A 12,658-nucleotide genomic window follows, 5' to 3' on the forward strand; every position below is an offset into this window, starting at 1 on the left:
TGGGTGGCAACTGGACAGCAGCAAGCAGGCAAAAAACCCAGAGTCTGGCCAGAAGGGAGGGTTCAGCTGGGCCCAGGCATTGGCCTGGAAATCGAAGCCAACAGAGAGCCCCCAAGAAGGTGTGCGGGGGTCTGGTGGACTTCTGAGACATAAAGATGTCAAGCACTAGTCTCCTAGGAGGTCTCCCTGCCTCCAGTCTCCCCACCTGCATCCATACTCCACAGTGCAGCCAAAGCAATCTTTCCAAAAGACATTATCAGATTTCCTCGAGTCTCTCATTGGCTCCCTGGGATTTTTAAAAACAAGTCAAAGCTTGTGATCCGGTGTGTCTACTATCTTGTCTCATCTCTCTCCGGCTCTTTCTCATCAGCACAACTGAGGCCAACCTGAACAAAGCAGTCCCCGAACATGTCATGGTGTTCTGCAGCTCTTTCTGTAGGCCTGGAGTCCCTGTTCATACACCTTGTATTCTCCACTTGACAAAATCTCACTGGTTTTCCAAAGCCTTGTCCTCTGGGCTCCCACAGCAGCCCACATGCCACCTGCCATGGCAGTAGTTACAAGTGTGTCTCTCCACCTAGATTAGGACCTGCCTGGAAACAAGACTGTCCCCTTTCTTTGTTCCCAGGACCCAGCACAGTGCAGGACTTACAGTGGGTGAGTTAATTCTTGATACTACAGACACATTTTCTCTAGGCCCAATCTTAATTCCCTCAGCTACCGAGATTATCTGGTCCAGTTCCTGCATCTGCTCTCTCATCTTTTCACTCTGCACTGACTTTGGAACTCACAGGATAGGGCCAAACGCTCTGGTGTAAGTCACCATCAACAGATGCTTGGTTCTTGCTCTGAGCTAACCCCGTGGCCCTCTGATCCACTCCTGCCCATAGCAGCATCCCACTGTGTGCAGGGCTTACCTACCTGTAGGAAGCAGGTTCCAGGCTGGGTGCCCTCAGGCAGTGAGGCATTGTAGAAAGTCCTCTGGAACTGAGGCTCATTATCATTCACGTCTTGTAGGACCACGCTAACTGTGGCAGAGGAGACGAGAGGGGGCAAGCCGCCATCTGTGGCCACCACAATCAGCTGTGGCTGGGGTTCTAACTCATAGTCCAGTGAGGCAGCTGTGGTGATGATGCCTGAAGTGGGGTCAATGGAGAACCAGCGGGTGTGAGTGCCTGGGGCCAGGCTATAGGTGACCTGGCCATTGGTGCCCTGGTCAGGATCCCGGGCCATTACCCGCACCACGAAGCTGCCAGGCAGTGCAACCTCAGGCAGCGGTTCTGGTCGGTAAAGCTGGCGGTCAAAGGCAGGGGCGTTGTCATTGACATCCGTGACATGCAACACAAAGGTAGCCTCAGCCCGCAGAGGGGGTGAGCCTGAGTCTGTGGCAGTAACCCGCAAGTTATAGGCATCACGCTCCTCTCGATCCAGCTGTCGGGCCACACACACCAGGTAGATGACGCTGTCCTGGGTGCTTAAGGCAAAGTGGCCCTCTCCACCCTCCAGGGACACGTTGACATGGGCAAAGTCACCATCGTCTGGGTCTGACACTGAGATGCGGGCCACGAGCTGGCCAGGTGGGGCAGCCTCAGACACTCGGGGGGAGCCATCGGCACTGAGGAAGATGACAGTCATGGAGGGCTGATTGTCATTGGCATCTCGCACGTGCACAGTCACAAAGGCTGAGCCCAGCTCAGGGTGAGCTCCACCATCCCGGGCCTGCACCACCAGTTCATGGACCCGCCGCTGCTCGAAGTCCAGTGGCCGCTCCAACCGCAGCAGCCCCGTGTGTGCGTCGATGGAGAAGGGTCCATCCCCCTCGCTCTGCCTGCGGTTGATCTCATAAGTCACAGCCCCATTGGCATCAGCATCGGCATCAGATGCGTACACTTGCAAGACTGGGCTGCCAGGGGCCAGGCTCTCGGACACCACAGCATGATAGCGGCTCTGATTGAAAGCTGGGGCATGGTCATTGATGTCCAGCAGTGTCACATCCAGGAGGGCCTGGGCCCTCCTGGGCGGTGAACCACCATCATAGGCCTCCAGGTGCAGCATATAGTGTGAGCGATTCTCTCGGTCCAGCTCCCCAGTAACTACCAGCTCGGGCACTGGGGCCCCATCTGGACCGGGGCGTGTCTCCAGCCGGAAGGTCTCTCCAGCCCCATCACCAGACAGTGCATAGCCCTGGGTTCCTAGGCGGCCAGCATCTGCATCACGAGCAGGCTCCAGAGGGTATCGGGTGCCAAGAGCTGTATGCTCAGGTATCTGCAGGGCAGCATGAGCCCGTGGGAAGGCTGGAGCGTGGTCATTGATGTCAGCCACTCGCACAGTAACTTCCACAGTGGCACCATCAGGAGTGACTGCAGTGAAGCGGTAGCGATCCCGCCGCTCACGGTCCAAGACACGGGCTGTACGGACCACCCCACTGTGCTCATCGATGGCCAAGTCTGTGCCCACACCACTGCCCTCCTGTGCGGAAATGAAGTACATGGGGGGTGCTGCCGTACCTGCCGGAAGCCCTGCACTAATGTCCCCAATAAGTGTGCCTGCCGGCTGTTCCTCATCAATCTGCAGGTCCAAGCTCCCGGCCTGACCCCAGGCACCTGGCCCTCTGGCCCCCAACAGCAGTAGCAGCAGTGGAAATAGGCGGAGGGGTCTAGGGCTCTGCATGCCAGTGCAGGAAGGCGCAGTGCCTGGCTCCTTCTGCATGACAGGCGCAGTCCAGATGTGTCTTCAGCTCCAGCTCCAGGCCAGGCTCTGGGCCCAGCCTGATCTCAGGCTTTGGATCAGGTCCAACTCAGGCCCTGGCTCCAGTGCAGGCTTCCTGACCTGGGAGAAAAGAAAAAGTTAAAAGGTCATGACACGGAAGGGATCAACAGTTCAGGGAGACTGGGTTCTGGGTCTTGTGCTGCCTCAAACCCACCTCAGGCCCAGGAAACTGCACTTCAGCACTTCTTGGGCCCCAATCCAGTCTTTTCCTGGCAGGTTTCCATCCCACCCTGACCCCCCTTCTCAACAGATTGTTTTGTTCCTATTGTTCAGGTCTGAATGCCCTCAGACTCCCTTCCTTCCATCTCTAGACTTTAAAATATGGCCAGTCCTTTCTCATTTTTCTTCTTATTCAGAACCAACACTCACCTCAATAACCATGTGCTTGAGAACCTCACCTCAACTGTCAACCTTTTCCTCTATGCTGAGGACTTCTATCAGCATTGAAATATGCCAAAGTCTCTCCATATATGTGTATATATAATGTATATAGCATATATATAATATTCCCTTAGTCTCATTTTCCTCCCCATTCAACAAGAGATTGAACATATACTATGTGGAGGCATTGGAGGCACATCCAAGAATGAAGAAAACAGTCTCTGGATTGCCCTGACTGGTGTGGCTCAGTGGGTTGGGCATCATCACACAAAGTAACAGTTGGTCAGTGGTTCAATTCCCAGTCAGTGCACATGCTTGGGTTGTGGGTTCAGTCCCTGGCTGGGGCGTGTGCAAAAGGCAACCAATTAATGTTTTTCTCTTGTGCTTCTTTCCCTCTCTTTCTCCCTTCCACTCCCCGAATATAAATAAATAAAATCTTAAAACAATAGTCCCTGGCTTCATGGGGTTTACAGTTCAGGAACAGGAGAAGTGATTACAAATGTTTGCTAAGGGCAGTGAGGGGAAGTACAAGGTGCTATAAGGGCATAAGAGGGACTTAACACAGGGTGTTGGGAAGAGCTTCTGAGGAAGAGATAGTCAAGTTGACATCCACTTAATGTGTAACTGTCAGCTAGGCAATGGTGGACAGAGAAGAGGTTATAGGAAGGAGAGAAGAGCATTTGGAAGAGGGAAAAGACTGTGAAAAGGTTTGAAGTCTAAATCAAGAAAAGGCTCAGTGTATGGGGGATGGTTAGGGGACAATGTGTATGAAGTGTAGAGTGCTGGGGGTGACAGTATGATATGGGGCAGGGACTCATAAGCCATACCGATGATTTTGACATCCTAAAAGCAAATGGAAGCCACAAAAGTATTTTGAGAAGGGGTGTGCTAAGATATAGCTTATATTTTGTGAAGATCACTATCACCGACCTTGGGAAGATAAGGGGCATGCAGACAGGATGGTTATTTTGGAACAGTCCTTGTAACACACTTGTGGGAGTTCAGGCGATGGCACTGCTTTGATGATGACTTTGATGGATGTTAGCAATGAAAATGACCAAAGTGGATTAGTCTACAAGAGGTTTAGGAGGTAGAATAGACAGGGCTTGATGACTGTTTGAAGGCAGGGGATAAGCTAATAGGAGAAGTCAAGTATCATGGGCAATTTTCTGGCATGAAGCATCAGCTGAACAAAGGTATCCTTAAGTGGCCAGAGAGAAAGACAGACAGACAAACAGGCAGAAAACCAGAGAGGGGAGCTGTCTCTGAAGCTAAAGGGAACCAGGGTTTCAAATGCTGCTGAAGTTCAGTGAAGGAGGGAGCCTTCTGAAACCATTAGTGACTGAATGAGAGCAGCCCTCTTTGAAAGGCTGATTAATTTCCTCCAGTTTCTCACTCTCCCACCCTCCCACCCTTTATGAAGTGAGGCTCCCTCTCCTATGACACTACTTTCACTAAGCTGCCAATCATTTCTGCGTTGTACATCAAATGGATGCTTTAAAAAAATCCTCCTCTTACTGTATTGTTCTGGAACATGGGCTTACTGATCATTGACTTCTTGAAGCCCACTCGTCGTGGCTTCACATGGTGATACCCCACTTCTTGCTTCCCTTGCACTTCTCTGTGTACTTCTCACTCTCCTGTGCAAGTTCCCCCACCCATTCTTTAAAAATTGGTGCTCTTCAGAGGACTCCAGATGGTGGCAAATTAGGTGGAAGCTACACGAACCCCCTTTCAGAACCAACCTGGAATTACAACTAAATTATAGAAAAATCATCCTGAATAACCAACTGAAGACTAGATGTAGAGAGAGAGGCCTTATACCCAGGACTCAGAGAAGAAACAACATCACCAGATCAAGACTAGCAGGGAATGCAGAGGCATGAGAGGGCTGGCGGGGCTCCCATGGGCAGCATCTGAAGTTCCGGAGGGACTGAAGGGCGGTTCCCCCTGAGTTGTATGGGGTCCAAACCCCAAACTGGGCTCCACAGCCTAAAGCACCAGCACTGGGAAAGATGCCCACAGCATCGACTGTGAAAAGCAGCGGGGTTTCTGTCTACCAGAAAGAGACAGCTAGAGGTGCACACACCCTTGTAAAGGGCCAATGCACAAAACTGAGTTTTTAACCAGTTTCCCTGGGCTCTGGGATAGGGAGGGCAGAGCAGACTAGAGCCGTGTGAGGAAACTCTGAGGTTGGTGGCTCCAGGGAGAGAGCTAACGGGTTAGCCACCAGGACACCTGCAGTACAGAAGCCATCTTTCTCGGGGAGAGCACACCCTTCCATGTGGTATCAGCCTTGGGGGAAGCAATAGGCCCACCAGCAGGAATCCCTCTTGGCCCACCCTGTGGGACTTAAGTTCTGCTGAGGAGTACAGCTGGAGACTCTTTCAGGCAACCTGTAGGCAGAAGACAATCTCTGGGTGCTTTGAAACTTTAGCTGACACTCCCCGCCCCCCAATGCCGGGCTCCATGCTGGTAAAAGCCAGCATTGGCGTGCAGCTTGGTTCTTTCAGCACCTACACAGGCCTAGCAGCATAGCTTCAAACAGGTTGCTCAGGGCCAGTCACAGGCAGCATCTGATATAGACTGCAAAAGTCTTTCCAGATCTACCTAGTACATAGAAACAAACCCAAAGAGGCAGCCAGAATGGGAAGACGAAACAAATCTCAAATGAAAGTACAAGAGAATTCTTCAGAAGAGAGCTAAATGAAATGGAGGCAAGCAATTTATCAGATATAGAGTTCAGAGTAATGATTATAAGCAGGCTCAACAGCATGAAAAAAAATAGGAAACATAAAAAAGGACCAGTCACAGATAAAAAATGCAATATCTGAACTAAATAATACACTGCAAGGAATAAACAGTAGTTTACATGAAGCAGAGGATGAAATCAGCAATTTAGAAAACAAGGTAGAAAAAAAACACCTAGTTGGAGCAGCAAAAAGAAAAAAGAATTAAAAAAAACGAGGACAGTTTAAGGGACCTTTGGCCTTTGAAAGAACGTGAAACTTCTGGTATCCCCATATGTTAATAACATCCACATCATAGGGATACCAGAAGGAGAAGAGAAAAAGCAAGGGATTAAGAACCTATTTGAAGGAATAATGAGTAAAAACTTCCCTACCCTGGTGGTGAAGGAAAAAGACACACAAGTCCAGGAAACTTAGAAATGGACTCAAAGAGCGGTACACCAAGACACATCATAATTAAAATGGCAAATCTTTAAAACAAGGAAAGAATCTTGAAGGCTGCAAAAGAAAAGCAGGCACTTACCTACAAGGAAGCCCTCATAAGACTGTCATATGATTTCTCAACAGAAATATTTCAGGTCAGAAGGGACTGGCATGAAATATTCAAAGTCATGAAAAGCAAGGATCTACAACCAATATTACTCTACCAGAAAAGCTATCATTTAGAGTTAAAGGACAGATAAAGAGCTTCCCAGACAAGAAAAAGCTAAATGAGTTTATCACCATCAAACCAGTATTATGTGAAATGTTAGACAGTCTTCTTTAAGAAGATAAAAAATATGAACAATAAAATGGCAATAAATGCCTATCAACAATTGAATCTAAAAAACAAAACAAAACAAACAGAACAGAAACAGAATTATAGATACAGAGAACGCTTTTACAGTTGCCAAATGGGAGGGTCCTCTGGTGGATGGGGGAAAAAATGAAGGGATTAAGTAAAAACTGGTAGTTACAGGATACTCATAGGGATATAAAATATAACACAGGGAATATAGTAGCCAAAGAATATGCCATATTTTGTTGTGTATCATAAGCATTATTTTGCCCAAATTTTTGAGAGAAAAATAAGGATCTGCATTATACATGGGTAGTACTAATTCCATATCTATATGTTTTAAATTATTTTATTTATGCTTATACATTAAAAGTGTAACTCTAGAAAGCAATAACGATATCTGTATGCAAAATAATACCTTGAAATATGATAATCAGTTTTGTTTCTAACTATAAATAGATAAATAAATAATTGAATTAAAAGTGAAAATGAAATTTTTTCCATGAAAATTTGGGCCAAAAACGTGGGTGTGCATTATACATGCCAAAATACAGTATATGCATGGCCCATGGTCATGGACAATGGTGTAGGGACTGCCTGAGGGAATTGGGGATGGACAGTGGGTGCAAAGGGGGAAAAATTGGGACAACTGTAATAGAATAAACAATAAGATATAATTATAAAACTTTTTCTAAAGTAAAAATAAAAGTTAAATTGAAGAAGTAAAAAAGAGCTTCCCAGAGAAGAAAAAGCTAAAGGAGTTTGTTACCACCAAACCAGTAGTACACCAAATGTTAAAGGGCTTGCTTGGAGGAGGAGAAGGTGGAAGAGAAGGAGAAGGAGAAACAACAAAAGAAGAACATAGTTTAAAAAGTAAAATGGCAATAAATAACATATCTATCAATAATCACTTTAAATGTAAATGGCTTAAATGCTCCAATCAAAAGACATAGGGTAGCGGAATGGATAAGAAAACAAGACTCACATCTATGCTGTTCAAGAGACCCATCTCAGAATGAAAGATACTCACAGACTAAAAGGAAAGGGATGGAAAAAGATATTTTACACAAATGAAAAGGAAATAAAGCTGGGATAGCAATACTGATATCTGACAAAATAGATTTTAAAACCAAAGTTACAGTAAGAGACAAAAAAGGAGTCTATATTATGATAAAAGTAACAATCCAACAAGAGAATATAACCCCGGTAAACATGAATGTACCCAACATAGGAGCACCTAAATAGGTAAAGCAAATCTTGATGGACATAAAGGGAGAGACTGACAGGAATACACTCATAGTAGGGGGCTTTAACACCCCATTAACTTCAGTGGATAGATCTTCTAGACAGAAAATCAGCAGGGAGGTGGCAGTCTTAAATGACACACTAGATTAGCTATTGTGGAAAGCAGTATGGAAATACGTCAAAAAATAAAAAAATGGAACTGTTTCATGACTAAGCAATTCCACTTCTGGGAATTTATCTGAAGAAACCTAAAACACTAATTCAGAAGAATATATGCACCCCTACATTCACTGCAGCATTATTTACAATAGCCAAAATTTGGAAACTGCCCAAGTATCCATCAGTAGATGGCTAGATAAAACAGCTTTGGTACATATACACAATAAAAAAGAAGATTTTACCCTTTGCAACTACATGGATGGACCTGACTTCTTATCCACTCTTAAGCCTTCAATTCAAATGTATCAGTCAGCCATTTTTTAATGTACTATCTATTTGCTGATGACTTTCCAATCTCCATTTCCAGCTCTGGAGAGCCCCGGAGACATGTATCCAGCCATATACTGGACTTCCTTCACAGCATATCCCTAACCTCAAGCTGACTTTCTCCCTCCATTCCCTTTTCTGTGAACAGCACCAACACTTATTCGAAAGTGCCCAAGCCAGAAATGCAGAGGCTCTCCTGGCTTCCTTGCTTCTCTATGGTCTGGTTTCCAATTAGTCATCCAAACCTAACCATCTCAACTAGACATGTCTCAAATGGGCCCTTTCCTCTCCTTCCTAGTGCTGCTGTCCTAGTGTGAGCTTTGTCATCTCTCCTTTTGATTCTGCTCCTTGATGGCTCCCCAGGCTTCTGGCTTGGACCCCCTGATCCACACAGCTATCCACTCAGCTCTCAAAAAACCACTCCTGACAAAAGGCTTCCATTGGTTTCCCATTATTTACAGCAGAAACCTGCTGCTTCTCTAGGGAAAAAAATGCAGGAACACATACACGAAAACTGTGTCTGCAGTTTAAAGGGTTCACGGACACTAGGTATGGGATTTCTGGCTCACAATGTAAAGTCCAACCTCCTTAATATACCTTCCTCATCTGAGCCCTGCCAACCTTTTTAGCGTACCCCTCTTTCCCTTTTCCACCATACCCTGCATTCCAACACCAAACCCATTACCGTGTTCCTTCCCAACTCTGCCTTGTATGAACTACTGTCTTGATCTGAGATATCCTCTGTAAATCCTCTCCAAGTGGCCATCCGCTACTCAGACTTCAAGATGCAGTTCAAATGTCCTGTGTTCTGTGGAATCTTCTACATCTTCCTCACCCCCTGCAGAACAAACTGTACCTCTACTGGGCACCCACTGCTTTCGGTGCACACTGACAATAAATTGCACAACAGCCCTGATTTGTTCATGTTTTGGCCCCACTGCAGAATTGGAGGCTCCTTGAGGGAGCAACTTGACCGTCTGACTTAGTCTCTGAATGTCTACTTGCGTTTAGTAGAGGTATAGCACCAGCAGGCCATTAGTGCTGAATGAATGGTCAGCGCCTCAGAATTGCACACTGCTATACCCACCAACACCGAGATATATATATATGTACGTACCAACTAAAATGATACACATAAACACGTGTGAGTGCATGCCCTTGAGACACTGTGGTCAGTCCTGTAGCCACAGAAGTGTGTTCTTGGGTCTTTACAGATTTGCTCTGCTTTAGGACTTCCTGTCCTCCTCAGGGAGGTGAATTTCTGACCCCCCTCTTATACTTCCAACCCCCATCTCTCCCATGTGTATGAGTCAATAAAAAGAGCAGGGATTCCACAGAGTTTGAACTGGATTTGAGTCTCAGTCTCTTTTATTTTCCTAATCTATAAAATGGTTATGGTAATTCCTACCTTCTGGGGTTTTATGAGAATTAGAGACAATGGGAGCAAGGAGGCCAGAGCTGGGCATTTGGTAGATGCTCTCTCATCAGTTCCCAGCACCATTCCTGATGGGCACCCTCATCCTAGCTTCAGAGTTCTGAGATTTTATGTATGCATTTAAGATCCCCAAGGCTCAAGTCTGAGGAGTCCATGGAGCTTCCCTATGGAATAACAGGTCAGACAAACTCAGAACAAGGTCAGAGTGAAGACAGGCTTGACTCAAAGAGGAGAGAGGCTAAGTGTACAGGGATGGCCCAGGGGCCCAGGTCGGGGATCTAGGCCTAGAGACTGGTTTTGAAATCAAGGGTTAAAAGTTGCTCTTATTCATTTAATCACCTGGTTGAGCGAAAATAGTTATAGTTGGTGGGGTGAGAAGATAATGGACAGTAAGGTCAATGTGCTTATTACAAGATGTATAACTCTCTGTCTCCCCACCCAGAGACAGAATACCAGCTATTTGAAGGCCAGGATTGTATCTTATTCACCTTTGTGTGTAGCACAGAGCATGACATATAGTACCTGATCAATAAATTTTTTGAATGAAAGATATGAGATAAAAGCAGAGGTGAAAGATCAACCTTAGCTCTGATTGGTGAGGGTCAGTTCATTGGGTGTTGTCCTGCAAAGCAAAAGGTCACTGGTTCAATTCCTGGTCAGAGCACACACCTGGGTTGCAGGTTCAGTCATGGTCATTATGCATACAAGAAGCAACTGACTGATGTTTCTTTCTTGCATCAATATTTTTCTCCCTCTCTTCCCTACTGTCTAAAAATAAATAAGTAAAATCCTTTAAAAAATAAAAGATCAACCTTGAAGAGGAGGGATTCAGACCCAGGCAAATACCCCTTCTTCCAAACTGTGTAGACCCCAGTGCCCTCCTTATCACCCAGCCTGGGTCCCTTTCCAGTGCAAACTCCCCCAATACATTCTTACAGCGGACACACAAAGGTACATACTCATGAAGTTGCAGACCCACCGATACACTAACTTACATGCAGACAAGCACACTCAACACACACTCATACCCACATGAACAGGCTACCTTAACAGATACACAGCCAGTGCACCTACACAGATACCCCTCCTCCCAAATCAGAGAAGCATATTTTTTCACACACAGATGGACAAGTTCATTCACACGGACCCCCACAAACACACATACTCACATGTGGGCCTACATACAGACACACACAGAAATACACTTTCTCGCCGGCCTCACATGGACAGGCTCATTCCCACAGATACCCCCCCACCCATGTACGCACACAAGCACACTCCCACACACCCTCCCATGCACACAGACAGACCCACTTTCACACATGCACAGACTCAGACAGGCACACGTGCACACACTTGCAGACCCGCCCACACAGGCATGCTCTCACACATGCTGCCGGGGCACTCGTGGTCAGCTCTGCGGCTACAGCTGTGACCTCTAGGTCCCTGGGGCCTCTGTCTGGACTGTGCCTCATCACTTCCTGCTCCAGGGCTTCCAGTTCCAAACTCGAACTCCAGACTCTCTCCCGAGACCGTCTCATCCTCTCCAGCTCTTTTCTCAGCATCATCTCCCCCATCTGCCCAGTGTTTCTCACTGCCTCTTCCCCAAGATTTGCTCCTCCTCCCTGTTCCTGTCTCTTTCCCTCTCCAGGTCTGTCCCAGCCCTTCCCCCAGATCTGGTCTAAACATCCATCTTGTGTCTTTCCCCAATTTGTCCTGCCTCCTACCCAGAGCTGTCTTCTTTCTCCCCCTACATTTGTCACACCTCTTCTCCCACCCAGTTCTGCCTTGTTGTACGCCCTCACTCTGTCCCGGGCCTGTTACTCTGTCCTCTGGCTCCATCCTGCCCTCCCCCTCTAGCCCCACATCTGGGCCTCTGGAACCACAGCTGGTTCTCATTAGGAGGGGGAGGGGCAAGACTGTTCATTGGGGCCTGCAATGTGATGTCAATCCTCCCCCAACCCGCAGCTTGTATGTCTACAGGACCTGCGAGCAGGGGTACATGGGAGAGGAAGGAGAGGTGGGTTGGGGGGAGGAGTGGGGGACCATAAGGGAAGGGGGTACTACAGGAGGAAGTAGAGGAGTGGCTCGAGGTACAGAAGGGGAAGTAGGCTGGGGGAGCTTGCACCACCCAGGCCTCCTCCCTCAGCTTCCTGTCCCAGGGCCAGGGAGGGGCACAGACCAGAAAGACAACAGGGTGAGGAGGGGCGCTACCAGGCAGACTGGCACAGAAGTGGAAGAAGGAGAGACTCTGTGAGCAAAGGGAGGTGGCAATACAGGGCCAGGCGTAAAGGAGAAAGGAACTTGAATCCCTCCTCTTCAAGTTCTGGTGGGTAGATGACAGGGAGCAGACTGAGGGAGAGGGAGTATGCATAGCAAAGGAAAGAGTGAGTGGAATTAATGCAGAAAGGGGAGGTAAGTCAGAGACAGGAATAATGTACCTGGAGAGATGGGGAGGGTAGGCAAATAGAAGCAGGGGACAGAGCCGGAAGGGTGGGGGACAGAAAGGAGACTGAGGAAGGGAGGAGGCTTCCCTAGATAGCCTTGGGACAACCCCATGGGACAGTGACTGGTGGCCAAGGCAGTCCTCAGAGCCTGGCTCTCCAAGGACTGGCTCCCAGGAGGCACTTCAGGGAGAGGCTGGAGAAGGGTGTGAGCAGAAGAGGCAGAAATAAAGTCTATTTTCTGAGCTTTTATAGTGTGCTGGGCCCTATGCCAGGCAATTCACAGACAGTATCTCGTTTAATCATCATAACAATCCTGTGAAGAAGGTGTCCCGCCTTCCATTGAGGAAATTGAAGCTCAGAGTGAAAC

The 12,658-nt window shown here is 47.5% G+C and overlaps 1 protein-coding gene across 1 annotated transcript in view; it reads right to left on the reverse strand.

Moving 5' to 3' along the window:
• Positions 1 to 12,658, reverse strand: part of DCHS1 (dachsous cadherin-related 1) — a 38,082-nt gene that overhangs the window by 17,010 nt on the left and 8,414 nt on the right. Inside the window, exon 2 of the mRNA XM_037134412.2 lies at positions 922 to 2,829. Within this exon, the coding sequence (XP_036990307.2) occupies positions 922 to 2,709 (1,788 nt within the window). The 5' untranslated portion in view covers positions 2,710 to 2,829. The remainder of the gene's footprint in view (positions 1 to 921; positions 2,830 to 12,658) is intronic.

This window comes from Artibeus jamaicensis, unplaced genomic scaffold (assembly GCF_021234435.1).
Source record: "Artibeus jamaicensis isolate MK-2021 breed Jamaican fruit bat unplaced genomic scaffold, CSHL_Jam_final contig_2962, whole genome shotgun sequence".
Taxonomy (NCBI): domain Eukaryota; kingdom Metazoa; phylum Chordata; class Mammalia; order Chiroptera; family Phyllostomidae; genus Artibeus; species Artibeus jamaicensis.